General features: G+C 44.2%; 1 protein-coding gene across 3 annotated transcripts in view; it reads left to right on the top strand.

The window, feature by feature from the left end:
- Positions 1-26799, top strand: part of ACBD6 (acyl-CoA binding domain containing 6) — a 140083-nt gene that overhangs the window by 23942 nt on the left and 89342 nt on the right. For all 3 annotated transcript variants that reach the window (XR_009462442.1, XM_006272407.4, XM_014596041.3), the window contains exon 4: positions 18486-18568. Coding sequence is in view for 2 of the 3 variants with exons in the window: in XM_006272407.4 (XP_006272469.1) it covers positions 18486-18568 (83 nt within the window). In the remaining variant the exon portion in view is untranslated. The remainder of the gene's footprint in view (positions 1-18485; positions 18569-26799) is intronic.

Below are 26799 nucleotides of genomic sequence, written 5' to 3'. Positions count from 1 at the left end.
CCTACATGAGACACTTTACTGTGCAGCAGACTAATTTCTTGTGCAGTAAAGCGTCACCGTCTACACGTGTGCAGCAAATGGGGCACAGTGGACTGATTTATGGTGCTGCTGGATAGTCCTGTCAGATACAAGTGGTATTCAGTAGCGCAGTAAATTACTGCATTTAAATGCATGTGTAGATAGTGACGTCAGGATTGGTTTACTGCAGCTCAGTTTGAGCCAGAGTGTATCCAGTAGCATTAATTGCACATGTAGACATGCCCCATCAGTTTCAACTCCAAAGTTTTATATTGAGCCCATTTCTTACACTTTATTAACAATGGTAAATCAGACTAAAGTTGCCATCCTGAATATACACATTTCTTCCTGGGTATTATAGGTAGAGAGAATTTTTTCACCAGGAGAAAATAAATAAATGGAATATATTGGAGGAGCTGTGGCCCATAAACAAAACCAGAGCACCTATTATGCTTTTCCAGTTTGTCACTCAAAAAGTTGTACTTTAATCTGTCAAGTAAAATACAGTTTGCAGTTAGGAGAGTGATACAGTGATTTGGGCAGGATTCTGGTGGGGTGTAAAGGGGATGGCAGAAGTAAGGGAAATATGTGGTGTGGCTGTTCGTATAATGTAATACATTTATTTTGGCAGGAATTGAATACAGTGTCTCAATTTGTAAGAAGGAAAGACTACGGTAAACACCTTTACATTCTATGCCTGTAAAACCTTTAAAAAAAAAAAAAGAAACTTGCTATTTTCCAGTTGTAAAGTAATTATCTAACTTGAATATGCTGAAGTGGAGACTAAAGGAATAAGGTGTGACACCTTTTACTGCTCAAAGTATTGTTTTTTGAAGTCTCACCAGTGCTGTGAAATGCTTGAAAAACCTTACTTAAGAACAGTTTCTTAACTGCTTGGATTTATAGTGTAATGCATAACCTCTTGTATTGAATTCTCTGTTGTAATGATAATATGCTTTCATATTTTTACATGAAAATTAAATAGATATCGCAGTAAACAAAATCACTGTAATTTTTTTCAGCATTTCAAATGTACTGAATTAAGTATTTTGTAAAGATCTTATCAACATTACAAGGCACTGATCAGTCCCTCTTCCATGATAGTATCATTAGCATAATAAATAATAATATCTTTTAAAAAGTGAAATAACTCATGCTAGTGCTTTAAAAAAATCCCTAAACCTGCTAAAAAAACAAATTTTCCCCTTTCAACAAGTAAGAGTGACAGCTGGGTGGGAAGCATCAGAATCTACCAACAGTGCGCTGTATTAACAGCCATCCCTTGTCTCTTTTTAGTCCTCTTGTATCAAATCAGAAGGTATGCTGGATTTTTATAGGCTAATTTTGTTCCAATTTTAAATGAAAATGAATGAATTTAAATCCTATAGAAATAAGGGTTGTGGCAGGTTTTGGGGAGCAGACTCCCTCCAAAGGGTTTCAGTAGAATTGGCAATGTAGAAGTAACCCCCACCAGACTTCATGGGGCATGCTCTTCAAGTTGATTCAGATTTGTGGTTCTGCTCTCATTCTCCTGTATTCATAAGCTCTTTGACTGAACTGATATTTTATGATTCAGTGCCATGATGAGGTCTTTCACTTGCCACAAGGACCGAGATTTTAGTGCGTCATGTGATTCTTCATCTCCAGTATGTTATAGCAGCTTCCTGAGTCATGCTGAAGGTCATAGTTGTTAACAGGGAGTATTTTAGAAAGGTGGTGTGTGTGTAGGTACTTGAAGAGCAAGCAGTACATGGAAGCTTTTTTTTTTTTTTTTTTTTAAATACCAGGAAAGACTTGCAAAGAAAATTTTTTCCAACTATTTGAGAGATCAGATTTACCCAAAGAGCTTTGTCAGTCTATGTCCTTAGACCACCACAGTAACAACCTATACCCCTAAATACCAGGAAAGGGGGCACCAGGGAAGGGCACCAAATGGGGCTGAAATAAAGGGGGAGTTCACAGTGCAGCATTGTGTACTTTACCACACAACTCTAGAAGAACGGGAGACATTTCACTAACGCTTCAGCTTGTAGAACGGAGGCAGGTTTTGGTTAAAATCATTTGAAGTGGCCCAGCTCAATGTGAAGATGATGCCCTTGGATGTTTTAGATGTCATAGCTGTGCAAAGAATTCCTTATTTGTAAAAAATAGTAGTATGTATTGATACTTCTGAAAATTCCTTATCTTGTCTAAAAATGCTGTTTCAGGAGTGATTTGTGAGAGGACAAAGTTCATCCATCCTGTTTTATCCAGGTTATGCTTTGTGAATCTGCAGTCTGGCACAGTCTGGTATCCTGGGCTGAGGGTGCATGATTTTAGCAAGTGAATATTGTCTAATGAACAAAGTGCTTTTATTTGCAGGGCTCTGAGTAGTTCAGTTCTTGGTTTTTGTTTAATATCCCTCAGCAAATGACAGACATTTTTTCACTGCATCTGCAATTTGTCATGAGGCAGAAAAACAAAATGCCAGTTCTGAAGCAAGGATTCCAGCTTCTCTGAAGTCTGGGTGTCACCCCAAGCTCCGGGTGGATAAGAAAAGTTAAACAATGAACAAATGTCTTAAATAGTAAATATCAACACTACTGGGAGTATTTGGCTTGAATTTTTTGCATGAATTTGTGGGCTGTTTTGTGTTGTCTTTGATTTTATGTCTCTGTAGAAATTTATGGTCTCCTCGCCTCTTATTTATGACATCGCAGCCTTCATTCAGGCGATTGATTGAAATACAGCACTGCCAAACTATACCATGCATTTTATAAATGTTTGAAGTTGAAAAGCAAATCAGCAGCATAAACTGTTGTCCAGATCAAGGCTGCTGGAAACTTCCTTCATTAGAATACTGTTCCTAGATAGTGGCTTTCTTTGTTTCCACGTGCTGAAACCATTCATGGGGGGCCACTTCCTTGGGAATTAAGGAACGTGGTTGTTTCAGGCAAACATGATCTAAGGAACAGACATGAAATAATATAGAAAGAGAGCATTTTCACATTTATTTTCTATCTGATCCTGTCTGGAAACATACTGCAGGCACCTCAGCAATCTAACTGGCTCTCCAAAGAGGATACATTGTACATTACCACAGAGCTTTCTAGAGGCGATTAAGGTTAAATTAGAAGCGGTGATTTTTAGTTAAACTGATAGGGGAAAATGAATATTTTTTTTCTTTCTGGGTGTTGAAATGAATTCAGCTGAATTCATTTGTAAAACTTGATCTCATTAATTTACAATGGTCTCGTGGGTTGGCTAGAATATATTAAGAGACTGGTTTTAAACCTAGTGCTTAGTTATTGCTGAGTGAACTGCTATATAGCATAGCCAGGTTTAGGATGCCCTGCATCTTGATTCTCAGATTTAATAATGAATTCGGGTTCCAGGCAAGTGTGAAACTTCTGCTTTTTTTGTATCGCTTCCTAGTGTGCTCATTTAAGGATAATCTTAAATGTAATGGAGGGAATGAAAGTGGTTCCAGAGAATTGCAGTGTTAGTGTCATGACTGAAAACGCATTCTCTAGTGTGGAAGGGCTGAGTTCCTTCCCTGTTTTCAACAGCGCACCCAGACACTGGTGATTTAGTGTTCAAACTCATCCTTCCTTTGAGGATGAGCTTTGGTGACTTGTAAATAATAACATAACAAACCAAAGACCTAAACCTCTTCACTGAATTTGGATTTCCCCTGTATGACTGTGTGTGACTGGTTTTTATACCAGTTTTGACTTACCTGCTAGCAGGGCTGAACAGTTATGTCCAGTTATTGTCATGTATTTCTAGGTAGCATTTTTAGCATGTGTGCTTGGGTATTTGTTCACATGCATGCGACATGGCTCTGGGTGCTTTTAAAAGCCCCCAGTGCTGTGTCGTGTGCATTTGTATAAATGGCAAAGTGCACGTCAGTACTGAGAAAATGGCGGTGGTGGGCTTTTGAACTAAAACACATTAAAGGTGCATTAGTTCAAAAGCTCACTGCTACCATTTTCTTAGTGCTGATGCTCATTTTGCCATTTATACAAATACATGCGATGCAGCACGTCAGTTTGCGTGCTCCACAGACTCAATTAGTCGAGTGCTCCAACACGCTGGATTTCTGGTGCATGAGCAGAGATACGTGTATACATGGAAAACTCAACAGTAGGGCTCTGCATTTTTATGCAGGGTATTGCTAGTTGTTTTAATTGTATCCTACTATACAGTTGCTGATAAATAAACAGTTCCACTGAAGCATATATAATCTTTTCCTTTTGGCTTCCTCAATACATGTGTTATAAAAATTTTTAACATTGTGAAACTGAAGAATAATTTAAAAGAAAACATCTTAAACAGTAAAATTTCTGTGAAACTGTCAGGGCTCCAAGTTCTCTGCAGGCATGTAACTGCTGTGATATTTGTTAAGGCTGTGCAAAACAGCACCGTTTAGTTTTGACTTTTGTTTTGCCATTTCGAAGGGACAATGTCTCATTTCGCACTGTTCTGTTTCCTTCTGTCACAACTGTTTCTCTGATTTGACGCTTTTTGCCATTTTGCCCATAGGCTATAATGGGGAATCATGAAAATGCCAATAACTTTGTCATTTTGTGCCTGATTTGGATGAAAATTGCAGGGATGGTAGCCCCTTCTGCGGGCTTGAAGTCTGCTGAGTTTCAAGGAGATAGGTGCAGGGGTTTCTGGGAAACTGCACCTCAAGGTGCTGACAAGCAAAACTTGTGTCACTTAACAACTGCAGCAGCCTCCTGTCATCCTGCAAGCAGATCTGGAGGCCTGCAGCCCCAGGAGGGCTGTGGGGTTATGCTGGACTCCTCTCGGGGATGTGGGCCCCTGAATCTGTGTGTGGGATGACAGCAGGGTGCTGCTGCTGCCTGGGACTGCCACTGGGTGCAGCTCGTGCCCAGCTCTGGGAAGACTGGTGCTGCTGCTGGCCCCAGGTAGCAGTGGCAGCCTCCTGTCACCCCACGCACAGATCTGGGGGCCCGTGCCCCCAGGAGAAGTCTAGTAGTGCTGGGAAAGCAGGTTGAGCTCCGCGGGGCTGGTGGAGCCGCTTAGAGCGCTGCCCTGGTTACCCCTGCCTCCCACCACCGGGCTGCTTCAAAACTTGAAACCTTTCGAAACGTTTCATTTCAAAGCTGTTTCAAAGTCTTTTGTTTTGTTTCAATTTCACTGTTTTGAGTTCAAAATGTGTTGAAACAGCTTCAAAACGAAACACTCGTCGAAATTTCGCACAGCCCTAATACTTATATGCATGTAAGCCCACATACACACTTTTCTGTGGCAAGTCCAGTGGGAGACCATTCCTAAAGTAATTTTATTCAAAAGGTTTCTGTTGCATGTACAATAGTTTTTCAAAAGTTGAAATTTTTAATTAGGAAAATTTTATATTCCTTTCTGGTTAAAGAAACCTAGTAGCAGAATTACTGTATAATAATCTCAGAGGGTCATTTTTATGAATGTAGGAATTGCCTCATTATTATATCACTTGTGCATATAATCAAATATTCTGTTTCTCACAGTCCCACTTGTTTCAGAGGAAGAACTGCAGCAGACAGTTATACAGTCCTTCTAGGGCAAGTCTCTTCTTTTCTCCCAACAGTTGAAGGTTTATGGTATGACGCTTGCAATTTTCTAACCTATGCAAAGTTCTCATTTACCCTTCTAATATTGATGGCCACAGTTCATAATATTCCTGTTGTGCATGTAGACATTTATAAGTTTATATAAAGATGTTTAATTTGTACATATTTATTGAACTGACAAAATCCAGACAATTTAGGGTTAAAGCTATTTGCATTTATAGCTTGTCCTACTGTGCCAAGATATTTTGGGATTTTACATAGACAACGGGGAAAAATGATTGATTAGATACACTGTTGGCCAGTAGTAATGCCCTGTGCTTCCCTTGGAGGAAGTCCTGGCTTGTGCAAAGCATGTCATGAGAGTGCTTTTTAAAATGTATGCTAACCTTTTGATGCTTCTGTTTCATGCTTCTGTAAATAATGAATATAATAAGCATAGTTACTGTAAACTACAGAAGTTGCTGTTTTACCTTCCCTCCTCCCCAAACTTCTAATTACTACCTATTAAGTGAATTAACAGAACGGTGATTAACCAGTGCAGCAGGGATCAAGTCAGTGATGCTCAAACTTCTGGCTAGATGGACCAAATGAATGGCACAGGGGGCTGAGTGGGACCCCATTCATCAGGCTGGCTCCCTGTGCCTGGATTGGGCCCCCTTGCCATCTCTGCCCAGTCCCATGTGCTGGGATTGGGGCTCCATACCACCTTTGCCTGGCCCCTTGTGTCGGAATCGGTATCCAGGAGCACTGCGCACCTTCCAGCCAGACCCATGTGCTGGGATTGAGCTCCACACTGCCGTGCGTGCCCAGCAGCATTCAGGGCTACAGCCCGAAGGGATCCCCAAGGACCTGTAGGGAGCTTCATGGGTTGGATGACATGGTGCCAGGGGCTGGATCTGGCCCAGAAGCCAGGAGTTGAGCACTCTTGGAATAAGTGATTGTCAAATATTGTTGTATATAAATCAGAGGTATTTTTGAATTTTACTATCTTGAAAGCATCGTTCAATTTGCAAACTTCTGTCTGTTTGTACTGTATGCTAGGGGTATGTGAAACGGGCCATATTTGATTTGGATTTGGCCCGAATCGAGGGACAGTGATTCAATTAGTTGATTTGGATCATTGTCCTGATTTGATTCGGCCGAATCTGAAGATCCGATGCTGATTTGGCCATAGACACAGCTTTAAATGTTTTTTCTACATACCCCGAGGTACCAGGCGCGGTTCCTGAACACTTGGATGGTGGGGCAGATGGAGCGTCCCACAGGAGCACAGTGCGGGGGGACCCACATGCTCAGCAGCAGACCTGGAAGTACTTCGGCTGCGGAGAAGTACAATCAACCATGAAGGGACCCCAGGTAACCCCCCAGACCCAGGAGGCACCTGTCGCAGGGGAGGGGACCCCCCTGTGCGCTCCGTGGCAGACCAGAAGTGCTTCTTGTCCACTTCCAGGTCCACCACCAAGCATGCTGGGTACCGACCCCCCCCCCCCCCCCCCCGCACTCCCATGAGACACTTCATCCGCCCCAGCATCTCAGCATTCACGAGCCGCCTGGTACAGGGCAGTATGTAGAAAAAACATTTAAAGCTGTGTCTATGTCCGAATCCTCGAATCTCTCTGAATCAATTCGGAGGGGTTTGATTCAATTTGGAGAGATTAAAGGGTCTTGTGATTTGATTCAGAATTGAAGATTCGGCCGCTGAATCAGGCCGAATTGCCGCTGAATTCAGTCGGCAACCAAAGCTTTGCACAGCCCTACTGTGTGCATCTTGACCCTAAATTATATCATTCTGAATATATTCTTCTCGGTTCTAGATCTTGTTTTCAAGGTGAAGTTTTACAAGTGAGATTTATAAGCACCAGAGAATTGTGGATTTATTTAGTGAGACAATTAACAGAGCCTTAAGTAAATTGTCACTGTAAAAGAAAAAAGAAGTCATTCTGTGCTGGACAACATGAAGAGGTTATTTTAATAGGACAGTTTGCTCAAATTGCACAGATCTTCAGTGGTCTTTTGACAGTATTCCAGGTGCTGAGTCATGTGCATGCACTCACCAAGGCTGCTGTTCATAGCCAAGAAATATTTTTGAGAGAGGAATATTAAAGTAGGATGTTTATGATAGACATTTTATAGAGTTGGTGGTGAGGGTACAATAGCCTTTCATGAAAGGTGTCTGGTAGGGAGGCTGCCTTCTGTGTGAGTGCAGTTTCATCATGTTTGAGGGTAATTAAACTAGGCTAGTCGATAAAGAAAGTAAAAGGAAAAAAAATGCTGAGGTGCTTAGACTCTGGTGAGCAAGGATTTCTGAATACTGTTTAAGTATTTAACACGTCTGGATTTTATAAACATTAAAAATTCCTTATACTGAATTGTAAGGGTTAATGTTTTATCTTCACTCAGGTTGCATAGCAGTATGAAATTTGTTGGCGCCCAACTCTGTAAATACAGGTGGAAAATACTATTAGAATTGCACATTTTTTGTTTCTGTTTCATGCTTCATTAGCTGCCTTATAGGACATCCCTTTGACATGGTTGCTGTGTTGACCCTTTCTGTATCAGAGAGGAACGTTTTTTTTATATTTACATAATCTGAGAGGGAAAGCCTTTTAATTGTGTGTGCCGCAATTCTGCCATCTCTTCCTTCGCTAGTTAAGGCAAGTGCTAGGAGAGTCAGCAGGCGTAGAACAGGCTTTACCTCAAATGCAGGTGGTCTAGACACGAAAGATAAGCAGTATGTCTCACTACTTTCTTGGGGGCTTTGGTCTCTGGACCACCTGCATTTGAGGTGGAGCCTACCCTCCTCCTATTCACTCTTCTAGCACTGGCCTTAACTACTAAAGGAAAAGATGGCAGCAATTACAGCACACACAATTAACAGGCTTCTAATCTCCAGCCTTGCGTGTAATTGCTGCTGTCAAATACAATTAGTGTCTGCCCGAGTTCCCTTCCCGGGCGGGGCAGCCAGGCCACAACACAGAGACAGAGTGGCTGAAACTTTAGGAAGGCTTACATGGTCATGCTGCCGGTCTGATAATGTTCCCCCCTCCTCTTATTGTGTCCAGAAATGTCAATCAGAGGATTGTGGAGCCATGGTGGCAAGTGAAGCAGGATTAAAAAGCCACTGGCTGAATTAAAATTTTGAAATATCTTCTATATATTCCTGTCCTCTGAAATTATACCAGTGTCTTATGATTCTTATACCAGTGTTTTATGAAGCACACATATAGGACTTATTTTTACAAGTTTAATGCCACACCTGAAGGGTTAGCGTGTCATTTTGTCTCCCAGCATGGTGTCAGATGGTGAGGAAACTATGGACTGTCCCCAGGTGTAATTTGTCAGGGCAAAAGGCAGTCTTTTCTATTATGGCCCTGTGGCTCTTATCATTTCTTCATAGGTACCACTACTGATGCATGCTGTCGGCCAGGGGCGGGCAGTTATTTCAGCTGGAGCGCTGCTTAATGAGGTTTGAGCTTTCGAGGGCTACAGGGGTAGCCCCGCCCCTTGACAGTTGCCCCGCCCCTTGGTTGCCATCTTGAGACCAGAAGTCCAACCACTAACCCCTGACTTGTGCCCCCAGAAGTCCCTTCCCTTACCCCCCAGAAATATTCCTTTTGGAAGGCAGGGTTGCATAAAAACTCAAAAATAAAGTCTTAATCTTGTTGTGCGTGTGCGTGTGATGGGGGTGGGGATGGAGGAGTTGCTAGATGAAAGTGCCTGGTGGGCCGGATGTGGCTCACGGGCCACATTTTGCTACAGACTGTGGGCCTGATATAAAGGTTGAGCAAGTGCATAGGATGGCCACATGAGACATGACTCTCTTAAGTGATGTGGCCACATGTGAAATCTGCAGCTGATCAAAAATAAGTATCTATGAAACCTTAATATTACATTATAATCTACTTTGTGGTACAAAAACTATTTTAGAAAGGTTTTAATTTTAATCCTTTCTGGGGGAGGCCAGGGGGGAGCAAAGTGGGTTTTTTCTAGATTTATCTTCATGAATTTCGTGTGCCTCCTGAGGCTTGGGGTGCACAGCGACCACCCACAGGCGGCGGTGACGGAAGTGTTGGCAGCGGGGATGTGGCAGTGGTGAGCGGGGAGCTTCTGCAGGCGGCTGCGGCAAGGGGGTATGTGTGGCGAGCGCTGACTCGCAATTGGTGGCCTCCTGCACTGGCAGTGACTGCCAATCTCAGGGGGTGCATGTATACCCCCTACACATCGCCAACCTTTATCTTGTAAAACCAGGTATATTTATTACTGAGTTCATTTCAAAGGTCTTCTAGCAAATGAAAAGAAAATATTTTAGAATTGCTGTTTGTATGCAGATGTATGTTTCCTTATTTTTTTGAACATACACCCAAATAAAAATGCTTGCCTCAAACTCTTTGTTCTTCTGATGAGTACTTAAGAGAATCTAAGCTAAAATAACGAATCTTAGATGCTCGTTCTCAGCCAAGTAGCTAGCGTTTTCATAGATTCATAGATGTTAGGGTCAGAAGGGACCTCAATAGATCATCGAGTCCGACCCCCTGCATGAGCAGGAAAGAGTGCTGGGTCTAGATGACCCCAGCTAGATACTCATCTAACCTCCTCTTGAAGACCCCCAGGGTAGGGGAGAGCACCACCTCCCTTGGGAGCCCGTTCCAGACCTTGGCCACTCGAACTGTGAAGAAGTTCTTCCTAATGTCCAGTCTAAATCTGCTCTCTGCTAGCTTGTGGCCATTGTTTCTTGTAACCCCCGGGGGCGCCTTGGTGAATAAATACTCACCAATTCCCTTCTGTGCCCCCGTGATGAACTTAAAGGCAGCCACAAGGTCGCCTCTCAACCTTCTCTTGCGGAGGCTGAAAAGGTCCAGTTTCTCTAGTCTCTCCTCGTAGGGCTTGGTCTGCAGGCCCTTGACCATACGAGTTGCCCTTCTCTGGACCCTCTCCAGGTTATCCGCATCCTTCTTGAAGTGTGGCGCCCAGAATTGCATGCAGTACTCCAACTGCGGTCTGACCAGCGCCCGATAGAGGGGAAGTATCACCTCCTTGGACCTATTCGTCATGCATCTGCTGATGCACGATAAAGTGCCATTGGCTTTTTTGATGGCTTCGTCACACTGCCGGCTCATGTTCATCTTGGAGTCCACTAGTACTCCAAGATCCCTTTCCACCTCTGTGCCACCCAGCAGGTCATTCCCTAGGCTGTAGGTGTGCTGGACATTTTTCCTCCCTAGGTGCAGCACTTTGCATTTCTCCTTGTTGAACTGCATCCTGTTGTTTTCTGCCCACTTGTGCAACCTGTCCAGGTCTGCCTGCAGCTGTTCCCTGCCCTCCAGCATGTCCACTTCTCCCCATAGCTTTGTGTCATCTGCAAACTTGGACAGAGTACATTTGACTCCCTCGTCCAAGTCGCTGATGAAGACATTAAAGAGTATCGGTCCAAGGACCGAGCCCTGCGGGACCCCACTGCCCACACCCTTCCAGGTCGAGACCGACCCATCCACCACGACTCTCTGGGTGCGGCCCTCTAGCCAATTCGCCACCCACCGGACTGTGCAGTCATCCACGTCACAGCCTCTTAACTTGTTCACCAGTATGGGGTGGGATACCGTATCGAAGGCCTTCCTGAAGTCTAAGTATACGACATCCACCCCTCCTCCTGTGTCCAGGCGTTTCGTAACCTGGTCATAGAAAGAGACTAGATTGGTCAGGCATGATCTGCCCGCCACAAACCCATGCTGGTTTCCCCTCAGCATAATTTGCCCTGCTGGGCTCTCACAAACGTGAGCCTTGATAATTTTTTCAAAGAGTTTGATAAGGATTATGATGATGATGATATTACAACTATAAACTGCCCTCTTTTCCACTGTAAGACAAACTCTTACCCCACTCTTCAAAAGCTCGGACAGATAAGTGGGCTTTTCTGCACGCTCTCAGTGTCAGGAAATGTAAGGGTTTTTTGAGCTCTAAAGACCAGTGCCCCTTGAAGAGAAAATATTTGTGTCTGATCTATAAATTGTTTTTCCTTTTACAGAATGCTTAGCATGATAAAGCCATCCTCTTCAGCTCTTTTATTTTTCAATCATGATTAGACTTTTATGTTGTTAAAGCTTGTAACTAAGTTTGAATTACTGTCTCATCGAAGAGAAGATGGAGCTGAAATTGTCAGTGAGGCATTGGACGGGTTTTTTAATGTGTCTGTCATTATATGTTAACCTCTGAGCTGGGACACGACACCTCTTTTATGGCTGACAGCAGCTTAAAGGTATATATCTTGACATCACTTATAAAGGAGTAAGGGGGAGTGGAGAAAAAAATGAATTAATAATGTTAGCAAATATTAGTCCCTGTATTTCTGTTCCATTCAGAATGTGGCTGTCAGGTGTTCAGACCTCCAGAACAGTATTGTAGGTGACAGCCAGTCAAGATCTGATTGTACCTTGAATCGAGCTGGTCTTTATTGACAAATACATTGTACTGAGGCAGGAATGAGGACTTTGCTGTCTTTATGTTGCAAGAAAACATTTGCTTTGCTTCTAGAATTCTACATATTTAGTGTTGTCCAATAGTTTATGGGTTTAGTAGATTTTAGACTTCTAATCTTATAAAAGCCTTTGTCTGTCTGTCCGTAATGCTTTATTCACACTCTGATTGGTTGTCTCGGCAGCCAGTCAGAGTGCTCTGCGCAAACAGAGACACATGGCGGAGCGCTGCCGTGACAGCGGAGACTGAGGGGCCAGAGCAGGGGGGTGAGGCCAGCAGTGCTGGCTGTCCACCCTGGACCTGCTTCTTGGAGCCAGAGCAGGCCCCCTTACCCCCCAACAACAGCCAGCACGGAGGGCTAGGCAGCAAGAAAGAGGGGAGGGAGGGAAGCAGGAAGGCGGGGAGGGTGGTTACTGGTAGCCGTGCATGGCTGGCTGCGGCCACCCTCTGTGGCCAGCTGCGGCCACACTGCAGCCACCCGCCACCGCTGCCTGCCGCCATATGTAAGCTCCCCCCTTCCTCCCCCTGCCCTGGTCCTGGGAGGCAGAGGTGAGGGGGGTGCACAGGGCTGCATCCGAAGCAGCAGGGGGGAACCGGGCCTGAAACAATACGGGGAGGGAGGGAAATGAGCAAGGGCCTGAAGCAGTGGGCAGGGAAGGGAGGGAGCGGGCCCAGACCCGAGGCGGTGGAAGGGAGGGCGACCTAGGCCTCTGTTCCCACCCCTCCCCTTCCTCATGCTTGACAGGCAATTTGCTAGTAGTATACTGTATATAAATAGAGCAGAGAGCATGCAATGCCTCTTAATTCATGCATAATAAGCCAAAGTTTTTAAGAGGGAGGTAGGTTCAGTGGTATATGGTGGCCAATATCTACCTTCCACTGAGAGCAGCTGGGGACCAGCTCTTGTTGAAAAGTAGATGGTTGTAGCTGGCAAGTCCAAGTGTTGCATTAAAAGAGTAATTGGTGATTATGCTAATTTAGTAGAGCCTCAGTGCCCCTGGGGTAGGGGCAGACAAATAAAGGAACCTGATAGGACAGTGGCAATGAATAGAAGTATCCTTCCCTCCTTTGAGAATCGGTTCCCTCCTGCAGTACAGAGAGCTGGAATGATGCAGGGGTACAAACTGCAAAGTGGCTCCAGTGCAAGTTGTCTTTTGGCTTCCAAAGGTATAAGAGCAGAAACGATCAAAGCCTGGAAATTCAAAATTGAGGCTGATACTTGTAAGTCATGACTGTTCAACAGGCAGCCGACAGCTCACATCCCAGTTCTAAGGGGTTAACCTGCACAACCCCCTCCCCCTCCGGCTCCTGGTTTGGGTCCTGCTCTCCTTATTACTTTCTACTACTGCTGGGGTCTCCAGGCTCCCCCTTCCTCCTCTAGCCTCCTCTTTGTCCCTGCCCCTGGGGGTAGGATGGTGTGGGGCAGCCTGGCCCACAGGGCTGAGTGCAGCCCTTGGGCTCAGAGGAACCTGGAGACCCTGTGCAGCAAAGAGGTTTTGGTGCAGTGAAGTGCAGTGCAGTGGGCACCTTCCATATGGTGGAGAGGGTGTGTGTCACATGGAAGTCATGTCCCATGGCTCAGGGTCGCCTGCATGATAGGGATGTGTAAATATCATTAAAAAAAATTATCTGCCTAATCTCCTTTAATTTAAATTGGTTAATTGGTTAACCAATAGCTAGCTACCTAGTTTAGTGACCTGCAACAGAAAATGGCCCTGGTCCCTTAAGTTTTTACTGGGTGTCCAGCGCTGTGTGGGCACCAGGTCACTGGTGGGGGGTGGAGGGTGCAGCTGAGCCACTAGAGAGCACAGCTCAGCTGTGGAGCCGCTGCTTCCCCTCACCTCTGCAGGCTGGGGCTGGGGCTGTGCATGGGGCAGAGGCTGTGGACCTCTACTGTGCCTGGATCCCGCCATCACAAGGAGGGAGGGCGGGCGGTGCTGGGCCCCCCTGCAAGGGTCAGTTGGGGCGTTCCTGCCACAGCAGCGAGACTTCTAGCCCTATGGTGGGCCTGCCTGGCACCCCTGCAGTGGCAGGGCCTAGGCAGGAAAACAGGCAATGGGCTCCCTGCACTGGCCACTGCACTTTTGCCATCATGGCCTAGACCTAGAAATCTTTTCCACAGTGCCGGGCTGGACCCTCCCCTGCTTGCCCCAGGGGGAGCAGTGGCCAGTCCCTATAGGGTGGCCTTTGCCCAGTATGCTGCACCCTTCCCCCTCCTGCTGGTGGTGCTGGGGCCATGCAGGCCCTGGCCCAGCTCTGAGATGGGACTGAGCGTGCAGCTGGCTCAGCCTGAGGAGGTATCATGGCAGCTGGAGCAGGTGGTGCTGGGTTTGATAGGTCACCGCTGGATCCTCGCATGGTGAGCCCCCTAGCAGGTTGGCCACGACCGCTGCTCTCCATCCACAGCTTCTTGCCAGTGGCCTGGGGCCTGTGCAGCACTGGGCACACAGTGAAGACATAAGGGGCTGAAGCCAGAGCTATTCCCTGGTCACTAAACAGTAGAAGGTAAGTAGCAAACGGTATAAATGTAATTGTCGTTTAACTTGCAGGGGGCTGGAGGAGGGTGCTGCATGATGCAGCTGTGAGGGCATGCATCCCACAAAGCCTGTGGCTCTTGGTAACTCAGAGGTTAGATGGTTGTGCTTATAAGTCACTAAGCATGGAGGGAGCAATCTTCAGGCACCAAAATAGAGGTGTTAACATTTTAACATGGCCTTTAACTTGGAGCATCTGGTCTTCTTTTGTCTCCTCTGTACCCACCTTACATGCTTCTCTCATGCTTAGAACACACTAGTGCTGTCTGTCAGACTTTCTTTTTCTCTTTGCTCTTAAAAATTACCATTTCTCATAGTTTTTAACAAGTAGATCAAATGTAATCATTTCCTCATCTTTTCTTCTATTATTGTGTTGCTCTTCCACTGAACTTGGCTTTTATTGTCCTTCTGTTCAGGTTATTGTAGCTTTTTTACATCTGGAGAGAATTTACACTGAACTTTCTGGGCCTGAGACATAGTCTTCTAAATACCTGTGCAATTCCACATATTCCAATGATTGCTTATAAATGTAAATGTTAACAATGCATGAAGCTTGAACTGTGAGACTTGGGCTTCAGGGGGACCCACACCGCTAATTAACAGGGCCTAGTATTGAAGATAAAATATTTTTTATCTTTTTTTAAAGTAAAAATTAAAAGTAAACACAAGTTGCAATTGGGTGAGACTGGAAGGAGATATACTATCTGCTCTGGTTGGAAGAATAAAGTAATTATTATAAAGTGACATCACTCATATATGGAACCTTAAGAATTATATTCTAAAACTTGTATACATTTATGTGAAGACTAGGAATAAGAAATATATATTTTGAAAAGGAATACACCAAAGATTTGGATATCAAAACAGTGTGTGTCAGGATAGCCACCCTCTCTTGACATGAAATAAAGAATAATAATATTAATGAACAGCTTTGTCATAGGATTTGAATTTTTTTTAGAGGACTGGGTATTTGCCTGTGTGAAACCTATCAAGGGAAGATACCAGAACTCCCAAATTCCACATTGCCATTACAATAATACCTTGGTTTGTCAAAAGACTCAACAAGCATGTATATAGGCTTAAGTCAGATATTCAACTTCTGGGCATTAGGGGAAGTGGGGAGGGGGGGAGTGTTGCAGACCCCTGGGCCACATATTGCATGGACTGTACACTGCAGGAAACGCCCTCCTGGGTCTTTCATCTTCTCTTCTCCTCCTTCCCCTCCCTCACCGTGCAAGCAGTCTTCTCCCCTTCCCTCCCCTTGGGCAGCCTAGCCTGACTCCTCTTCCCTCAGCTGTGTGTAGAGCTTAGGCAATACAGACTCCTCTCTGGTCCTGTTCCCCGTGCAGGGGCAGGGGCAGAAACCGGGAGAGAGGGGGAACCCAGTATCTCTAACCACCATAGCAGCAGGAATGGTGGGAAAAGTGGTGGGTGGACAGGAGCCCACAGGCTGCATGTTAACCTCTTACAGGCCTCCAGTTGTACAACTGTGGCTTAAGTATAGGTGTTCCCATTGAAAGAAATGGGACTACCCATATGCTTTATAGTTAAGCACATACTTAAGTACCTTCTTAAACTAGGATCATATAAAAGTAGGGAAGATGCCTGTAGATGATCTTTACTTGTTAAGCATGAAGAAATTCAACTAAGAGAACAATGCATATAAAAGTTACCATAAAGATTGCAAAGCCTAGCTGCTTATAACTTTCAAGCTGTTTTCTGGAAACCATGTTAATCCTAGGAGAGTGTTGTCTTTGGTGTTTCAACATTTAATTTGTGTGTGAGAAATGTTAAAGATGTTTATACATGTGACATTCTTTTCCTTTTAAAAGTAATTTGTAGTAGTAAATGTCATGCATGTAGGTACATCTAGTTAGCAAAATTCTTGTATCGGTAGAAGTCCTTTTGATCTTCTCTCATGTCTGGACTCGGGTACTAGGTGATGATCTCTGAGGTATGCAGTCATGGTGGCATCTGAAATTAGATCATAATGATGAGAAGAAACTTAGGAGAAAATGTTTTTCATGAGGCTTGATTATTTATAGTGGAAATTCAAAGATATTTCTGTCTGTGAGTTGTGTGCAATCATTCTTCAGTGTTTCTCCATATCAAAAATGAAAGTAACAGTGGGGCAGTTCCTTTTGCCATAATTTTAACAAGACTGTTTTTGAGAATAGAAGAGAGAGCACTTGGCTCATTGTTGGATGAAATTTGACAAAAAATTAAGTTTTGGAGACAGCTTTTTACAAACCCTAAAGCCAATTAAAATGTTTACTTACCATTTAATTCTTTGAACAAGCATGCCTGTAACATTTAGGAAAGGGTTTTTGTAGGTGATGTCTTTTGGTTAGGCAAACTGTATAGTTGAAAGGAATGTAGACTAACTTTTGGGTACCAAGTACCCTTCTTCAAGTCTCAGTTCAAATATTACAGCATTGTCATAATATAGGAAAGTTTGAAAATAGAATGTATTAATCCTATGTATTTCTATTTATTAATAGATAGAAAAAGTAAACGTGCTGAAATGTATTTTTTGTTTACTTTGAATAATCTAAGCTGCTGGTAGCAATAGAGGGGAAGGCCTTTGCTTTTTCAAATGCATTTGAGCACAATGGTATCCCTTCACTGTAGCTTCTCCAGTACAACAATGTACTTTGGATCTTATCAATGGTAAATTACATCCGTTATTTATAACTTGTATAGTGGATATGACCTTCCCTGTATTGTTGTTGTTGTTTTAGGATATTACATAGTTCCCAGAATGATTGTAAGTTAATCATTAAAGGTAATTGGTTTTGGAGTGAGATGCATCTTTCCCCTTTTTTGATTGAAGCAGGGTGGCTGAGAAACATGGCATTTGCCTAATACAGTGGGGGCCAACTTTTTTTGGCATGCCTCCCCCAAATTAAGCACCACACCCTCCCCAAGGACTACTCCAGTCCCCTTCCCCTGCCAGATCTGCTGCTCTGCCTTCTCCCTGCTTTATCTGCAATTGTGTTCCTTGCTCCCTTCTTGATCTGCAACATGCCATGCAGAGGCTACCTATGCCACTTGTGGCACACGTGCCACAGGTTGGCCACCCTTGGTCTAGTAGTAATAATTCACATTTTCAGTTGATAATGTTTGCAAAATGTTACCACTGTAAATTGAGAATTGTTTTAACTGGTAATACAAATTTTGGCTTCACATTTTTAAAAATAAATATGGCTTTTGATGTACCAGTTGACATTTTTGAAGTGGTCTGATTTTCAGGGAGTAAATGCTTAGCACTTTTTGATAATTAAGCCACTTTTTATGGCATGTTAAATTGAGCACCCAAAATTGCTAGTAATTTTTTTTTTAATCTAGGCCTTGGGCTATATATTGATCAATTGGTATTCTAATTCTTCTTTTCTATTCTGGTAGAAATAATTAAGATTCCTAGAGTTCCTTGGAGTAAATCATTTGGAAAGGCTGCTCATGATAGAATTTAATTTAAATCTATATTAAATAGATTTATAAAGGCGAGCTTTGCAGTCTAGTAATATAATGTTATGCTGTCTCACAAAGGATCAGCATTTGGGTCCTAAGTAGCCAAAGCTGCTGGGAAGGCGGTACACTCATTCTTTTGAGTGGAGGAGGTGAAAGAAGAGGTACGTTGTGTACCTCTCAAGCAACTCCCAGCTGTAGTTTGCTCAGAAGAGCATTGATTGGGGTTTTTTCGGAGAGAGGCCTCCACCTTTTGTGTAGAATGAGGGGCGCAGAGACATAAAGTATTGGAGCAAGTTGGTAGGAAATAAGGGGAAGGATCCCACAGCAGCATTTTCATCCAGCCCCACCTCTTCATCCCCCCCATCTCCCTTGCCTCCCCCCCCCCAAGTTACAGTATAAAGCAGTCCACCCTACCAATTTTTTCTTTCAGACCACAGAGAAGAAAGGAAAAGGAGGAAAAACCACATTTGGAGGCCCAGTTGTCAGCTCACTGTATCAAGAAGAAACCATCAGGTGACTACCTCCTCCGGTCTTTAGTTATCAACAGTATTTTGAAGTGTAATTTTGCTAAGCATCTTTTTAACATTGTACAAGTGCAGTGGCAACTATAACAGGATAATAAATGACAGGAAAGAACTTTTTGGGTCCATAATCATTTAAATCAATAACTGTCTGCATAGCTGCCAGGTACTAATCTTTCTTTCGTGGGAGATGTCGGGGAAGGGTAGGGTTTTCTCTCTTGTATTTGTACAACTCAAGGATTTTCTTCTTTTATCAATGCCCCTTCAGAAGTAGCTCTTTCATATACAGTTATTTAGTTGAAAAATATAGAATTTGTGTATTGGAATAAAGGCTTTACAATTATATGTTTGTCTTAATATAGAATTTGTGCCTTGTGTTAAATACAATTTCTTCCCTCTACAGCTTCCATAGTAAAAATGCCCTTACTTAACAAGAATGGCTGGTGTTTGAAATCTGTGATAAAGGGACAGCTTTTAAACTAGGTTAGTTACTAAATGAGGACAATGTTTTTTAAAATTGCACGATAAAGGTGAGATTGCTGATGGGGGGGTGCAGTGTATGAATGAAGATAGAAAAGACGTAACTGGGAAATCAGTGAGAATGCAACATTATATTTCTACTTAGAAAGAAAGAAGGAAATGTGAAATGAAAGTTTCCTTCAGTAGTATTGTGGTCTCATTTTGTAGAAACAGTTGCACGTTTTCCTTGTCATGTTTATATATCTTGCATCATTTTGATCAAGAAATCACAACACTAATAATGTGTTATTGATCTTTATATACACATATGCACATGGACACGTACACACAGTCGTAGTGAAGCAGAAGTTCACAGATTTATATTTTTATGGTCACATATTGCCTGCCACCCGCTCCCTCCCCCGCCCCCCCTGTTTTAAATACAAGAAACCCTCACTATGTGCAGGTTCAGCATTCATGGTTTCAAATATTCGCAAATGCCAAACTTACGTCTTAGTATCATAGTGCTTAGGGTCGGAGGGACCTAAACAAATCAACAGGTCCCACCCCCTGCCCCAGGCAGGAATGGGTACAGGGGTTATATCAGCCCAGCCAAATCTCTGTCCAGCCTCTTCTTGAAGACCCCCAAGGTAGGAGAGAGTACCATCTCAGTTGGGAGCCCATTCCAGAGCCTGGCAGCCCTAACAGTAAAGTAATGTCTCCTGATGTCCAGCCTGAACCTTCTGTCTAACAATTTGTGACCGTTATTCCTAGTAACCCCGAGTGGTGGCTGGGGGAACAGAGCCTCCCCCAATTTCCTGCTGGTCCCCCTGCTGGTGAGTTGGCAAATGGCTACCAGATCCCTTCTCAGCCTTCTCTTGTGGAGGCTGAATAGGTTCAGGCCCTTTAGCCTCTCTTTGTAGGGCCTGCCCCGCTGCCCCTTGACCATGCAAGTGGCCCTGCTCTGAACCGTCTCAATGCTAGCCACATCCCTCTTAAAGTGCAGTACCCAGAACTGGACACAGTACTCCAACTGTGGCCTAACCAGTGCTGCATAGAGGGGAAGGATCACCTCCCTGGACCTGCTTGTAGATGCATGACAAGGTGTGGTTAGCCTTACTAACCACTTCCTTGCATTGGTGGCTTATGTTTATCCTGGAGTCAACAGTGACTCCAAGATCCCTTTCTGCCACTGTGTTGATAAGAAGGGTGTTCCCCAGCCTATAGGTGTGTTACTAGTTCCTTCTCCCTAGATGCAACACCTTGTATTTGTTTGCATTGAATTTCATCCTATTCTCATCTGCCCACCTGTGTAATTTGTCTAAATCTAGCTGGATTCTGTCCCTCCCCTCCAGCATGCCTACATTGCCGCACAACTTAGTGTCATCAGCGAATTTGGACAGTATGCATTCCACACCCACATCCAGATCGCTGATAAAGATGTTGAACCACTGCCCACATCCCTCCAGGTCGAAAATGACTCATCCACCACTACTCTCTGGGTGCGACCATCTAGCCAATCTGACACCCATCTGACTGTGTAGGCATCAATGCTACAGCCACCTAGTTTTTTTAAGAGAATGTGGTGGGAAACCATGCCAAAGGCCTTCTTAAAGTCCAGGAAGATGACATCCACCCCGACACCCTCGTCCAGGGACTTTGTGACCTGATCATAAAAAGAAACAAGTTTAGTCAGGCAGGACCTGCCCTCAGTGAACCCATGTTGGTTGCCCCTGAGCATTAGCTCCCATGCTGGGCTCTTGCAGATGTGCTCCTTGATAATTTTTTCAAAGGTCTTCCCAAGGACCGAGGTAAGACTGACTGGCCTATAATTGCTGGGGTCCTCCTTTCTCCCCTTTTTGTAAATGGGGACCACGTTGAACCTTTTCCAATCCTCCAGTACCTGGCCAGTGCCTCATGAGTGCTTATAGAGCCGTGCCAGGGCCCCACTATGACCCCCGCCAATTCCCTCAGCACCTTCAAGTGAAGAGCATCTGGACCTACTGATTTAAACACGTCCAGCCCCTCCAAAAGTTCCCTAACTAGGTCATCCCTGACCTTAGGCATGGCGGTGCCTCCCCTGGGTCCATCTGCAGTTCTAGTGGGAGAGATGTCCCGGTCCCTGTTCAGGAATATGGAGGCAAAGAATTCATTAAAGAGGTCAGCTTTTTCATTTGCCACAATCACTAGACTGCCAAGCCTATCTGTAGGTGCCCCATGTTACCCATTGCCTTCTTATTTCCTATGTGTTTGAAAATGGACTTCTTATTATCCTTAATGCTGGTTGCTTGCCCTAGCTCCATCTCTGCCTTGGCCTTCCTAACAGCCTCCCTGCAGTCCCAAGCAATGGAGGTGTAATCCTCCTTGGTGATAGCCCCTTGCTTCTACTGTTTGGATGCCTCCCTTTTTTGCCCTCAAGCATCCCTGGATGCCTTTGCCAAGCCATGGGGGCTTCTTAGCACTCTTGCCTCCTTTGGTGCACATTGGGACTGACTCCCTTTGAGCTCAGAGGATCATCTCCTTGAGGAACAACCACCCGTCTTGAACTCCCATCTCATTGACGCTCCAAGACCCCAGTGCCTCTCCTACTAGCCTTCTTAGTTTACAGAAGTCGGCCCTCCTGAAGTCGAGGACCTCTGCCTTGCTGCTTGCTTTCACCACCCTGCGCTGGATAGTAAATTCTAGCAGGCACTGATCACTGTCACCTAGGTGGTGGAGTACCCGCAGACCCCATCACCAGGTTGTCGCCTGTGGCAAGCACCAAGTCCAGCAAGACATTTCCCCTGGTGGGATTGTGCACCTCCTGGGTTAGGTGGAGGTCCTGTATCCAGCTAGGAACCTACATGAGCGGTCAGACCTGGCTGACTGCTCCTCCCAGCAGATGTCTGGGTAGTTTAGGTCACCCATGATAACCACATGCCTTGACTTAACTGCCTCCATGAGCTTACCTGAGAATTCTGGGTCCAGCTTGTTCCTCTGAGGCTCTCTGTAGTAGACGCCCACTATCAAGTCCCTTTTCCCTGTGCCCCGCTTGCATTCTTATCCAGAGCACCTCATTTTGCCCCTCCTCTGACCCCATCCTGATCATTGGAGATGTGTATTGCTCTTTGACATATAGCGCTACACCCTACCCCCCCCCCCTTTTCCCTGCTTTGTCTCACCTGTACAGCCTGTGTCCCTCGATGTCTACTGCCCAGTGGTGGGTAGAATCCCACCAGGTTTCCTTGAGCCCCACTAGGTCTGAGTTTTTCCTAGCTCGCAGGAGGGCAAGTTCCTTCTGTTTTTTCCCCATGTTTAAATACACAGAGGAACTCCTCGGGAGCTCTGCACTTGCTGCTGCTGCGCTTCTGCTGCCATGTTCCCGCCACCTTCAGCGCAGCCATGCCCCCCCCCCCCCCCCCCCCCCCCCCACATCTGCCAGGGGTACTGCGTTCATGAACACAGACATGAACTATTCCACACATTAAGGTAGGGTGATTGAATAAGAAATGCTGCAACAGTTTCTCCGTCACCTGTAGTTCAAACTTTTCCACTGAACGTTACAACCTGTTTAACTGAGCTGGAAAGATTGGCCAGGAATCTGGGGCTATCCCCCTCTTCTTTTTGAAAAGTACAACAAATCTATAGCTTCCACTTGAACATTCAGCAAATGTGGGTAGGGGTAATCTTGGTTTAGCATGTGATCTAAGAAATAGTACTTCCAGAAGCCAGCAATGCCACACCATCAGCATTAGGTTTGAACTCAAGTCCTTGAATTTGCTACTTTTAACCTAGGAGTGAAAATACTGCTAACTGAGCCATATCAGCACAGTAGTTTCTTAAACCAACTAGGTAGTGCTGAGTACTGAATTTCATAAAGGTTCATCTCCATAATTTTGTTACCATAATAGGCTGAATGGATTAGTACACCTATTCCCATTTTAGGCCTGTTCTTTGCTCAGTGCTGCAGAATATCATTGAAAATTTATTTTCGTTTATTTAATTATTCTAAATTTCTTCTTGCTACTTGTGAAGCAAGTTTTGTTTATTTCCAAGAATACCTTATTTGAATAGTATTTACAAGAACATTTTACATAGAACGCTTAAATATTTTCAAAGTTACCTGGAGAACTGTTTTCTGAGGTGCATATAATAAGCAGCATGCTGATAGTTGTGCTTCTAGAAGGCTTTGCCAGATCTTATATAGCAAATCCTTAATTCTCACCAATTTAAACCCTTATGTGTGCATACAATGTTGCATCATTTTAGCCATGCTGCTATAGTTAAACAATATAGGCACCTAGTTTGGATGAGGTTACGCTCAAATAAATGCGATTACTCCTGTATTCCTCTCCCCATATAAGAATAAGCTTTGTGAGTAAAAGCATATGCATACCAGTATAACAGCATCCATGTTAAAGATTATACTAGTATAATTATATTAATAGAAAAAAAGTACCATACTTTTATGTCATGATTGTATTGCTGTAAAAAGTGTTGTTAGACTAGCCCCAATACAGGTGACACTGGTGAGATCTTGACTACTGAATTTATCAAGATGATATGGTAGAGCAGGGGTTCCCAAACTGGTATGCTTACCCCTGGGGGTACACAAGACATCTCTGGGGGGTACGTGGGAGAAATTGTGTAATGGCTATTTAATTTTAATTATAATAATTGGCATTTCAGGGGTTAAAATATAAAACATGCTGGCAGGTGTATGTGGGCAGCTGGTGAATCTGAAAGGGAGTACGCAATAAGAACATGGACACACAACAATTGAACTGTTCCAAAACATCATTAATTGGGACCTAGTTCACAGTTGTCATGGATCAGAGGGATCCATGTATACAGTGCAATCCAGGTAGAATGGTCATTTTTTGGACATTTGAAGTGTGTGGCTCTGACACCATGGGATGGGCAGGGGGGAGAGAAGCCAGCCTAGTATGCCTTGCCCTGGGTGGGTGGGGGAGAGTGCTTGCACCCATGCTTTGTCAAGGTGTCAGGGGATAGATGACCTGTGCCTTCTCCCTTAAACATGAGTTCAGTGAAGTTCATTAGCCTGCACTTGACCATATTTTTCAGTGTGCTTGCCTGTCTCTTGGTGCCTGGAATGGGGGTCATACTTGAACCCACACTTTGGGTTCCTAAGAGGCTAGGGTAGGGGCATGACAAGGGCCTATGGTTGAGTATGAAGTGAAGGCACAGCTGGTTGTTAGAAAGACAGCCCTTGCTGAACAAACAGGACAAAGGAGCTTACTGATTTAAAAAACGTCAACAAAAGTTGGAAGAAGAAAAGGGGGCAGCAGAGTTCTGGTCATATACCAGAGTGGCCAGTTACAACAGTCAGCAGGGGGAAGGGAAGCAGTCAGTGTTGTATTGTGTCGGATGCCTGGAAGACTGACTAGACCTGTATCTTGGAATGCTTGCTGAATACATATAACATTGACCTGGTTCAAAAGAGTACTTCATTATCTAGGTGTACTTTTGAACCTCTCCAGGCAGCTTTAAACTAGTTTAACAGGCTTGTATATGAATAGTGTTATACCACTTTACCTAAGAATTGGGTTTGCTGGCTTTTAAGCTGAAGCCAGTGTATCTAAACTAAGAGCACTGGATTGTTCCCTAGACCAGGTCTATCCAACTTCTCAGATCCTGGGGGCTGCATGCTGTACTAAATACCAGCCCCCGCCTCCCCTACCCCACTCAGGGCAATTTGCTATGTACTATAGCGCATCTGCAGGGGCATGCCCAGGGACAGGTAGCAGCAGCACAAATATGTGCTGCTGCTGTTTGTCCCTGGGGAAATGCACATTCCCGCTTATGTGCACATGGACATGGACTTTGGGGATATTGGGGCTCCTCACATACTCAGCACTTAACACACACACAAAAAAATCAAGCCCAGAGCCCTAGATGTAGAGAAAAATTATATTCTTTTGTGTGGTCATGTTTTTTGAAATTATATTCATAGTCATTTTTGGGATGAATCCAGACAGTAAAACGAACTTGTCAACATTTGGCACAAATAATCAAACCCATTTTAGCCTCTATTTCCTTTGGCAATTGATGGGCTAAATACTTTCTAGCTATGAATCCAATTGAGGAAGCTCAAGTGCACAAATATGTCCTGCTTCATGGTCAGAAAAGACCTCAGCACACCTGGGCTATGGCAGAGTGCTGGAAGCAATGAATTTTAGAATAGAGAGACCTCTGCCGAATTGTTTCTCATCATGTGCCCTCCTAAGATAATTCAGCTGCTATGGGAGACAGGATAAAGGCAATCACAGCCAGACTTTTTCAGCACCTCATACATAATGAACACTTTGAGTTACACCCAATAAATTGGGTGCTGCTAGCATAGAACTTAGTGCTCAGTTAGGAGGCAGGTGGTTGCATTCTGCCTTTTCAGAAGCTTAGGAATGGTCTTCAAAGGAAGTCCCATTAGAATACACTGTGATAGTCCAGCATGAGGATAACAACATGTAGTCAAGAACACATGACACTTGAAAGTTTACTGATGCTACTTGGCAATCCAGGAACAGTGATTATAGCTTCTGCATGCCATTGAGACTGCATTCAGTCATAAATTCTGTAGACAAAGCAGTTTAAACTACTTCCATGTTACTCAGGTTGCATTAGTCCATCTATTGATATCACTTCTAACTTGGGATCAATTCAGACAAGCTGTTTTAGCCTTTACAGGACTCTAGCCTGGCCATGGTGCTTGGAAAATCAGGAATACGAAGTTGAGGCAGAAACCGTTAGGGAGCTGACTATTGAGAGCAAGCCAATGACTCTGAAGCCCAAATTCTTACAATCTCTCCAAGAAATATCCATGGCAAGATGGAACCCTGTGGAAGCCTACTTATAAGATCCCTGAGGAAGAATGAATGGTCTGTTACAATTTTCTACGAAGGAATGAGTGGGAATAGTAATAAGTTCATCTGATCTGCAGCTAATAGGAACTACTGGCAAATCAGTAGCATTTTGTGGTCTACTATATATGAAGCTGCTGAAAGAGCTAACAATCATCTGCTGTACATCAACAAGTGATCAACATTCAAGGAACCAGTACCAGTGTTTTCAAACCTGTGTGTTTAGAATTGTATGTCAAAATACATGTTTATGTTCCTAATACAGAACATACCGTATGTACTTGAATATAAGCCGAGATTCCCCCCTACTCTTACATTCACAGACAAGGAAACTTCATTAAATAAATTGTTTATCATTTAACTGCTGCTAAAAACATCATGTGCTCAGTAATGGAAACCAGCTGTGAAGCTGATTAAATGCAGTCAATACTGAGTATGACTGTAAAACACATGGCTCATATTAGGCAGATACATTGATGGGCACTTTTTGTCTGGCCCTTAAAGAAATGAGTTGGCGTTCCCCCCATGGGGAACTGGCACTGGACTTACAGGTATTGCAGTACCTGGCTTGACACCAGGAAGGCCAGAGCCAGCTCTGACACCCTCTCCTTGGTGCCAGAAATGCTATGCTTGATCTTAACCCAAAAGGCTAAGATGCTGATGGGAACCTTTTTTTTTGGCCCTTTAAAAAGGGGGAGGGGTATTTCCTCCACAAAGAACTGGCATTGGGCCTAGAGGTACTGTAATATGAGGAAGACCAGAGTCTACCCTGACCCACACCTTCCTTGATGCCTTGGACCCACACCTTTGGTACCTTTACCTTGGTGCCAAAATTGCTACATTTGACATGCTGATGGGAACCTACCACAACATTAAGCTAGTAAAGCCCATCTGAATAACTTATGTG

Source organism: Alligator mississippiensis, chromosome 5, assembly GCF_030867095.1.
Source record: "Alligator mississippiensis isolate rAllMis1 chromosome 5, rAllMis1, whole genome shotgun sequence".
NCBI lineage: Eukaryota > Metazoa > Chordata > Crocodylia > Alligatoridae > Alligator > Alligator mississippiensis.
This window is presented reverse-complemented; position numbering and strand designations above follow the sequence as displayed.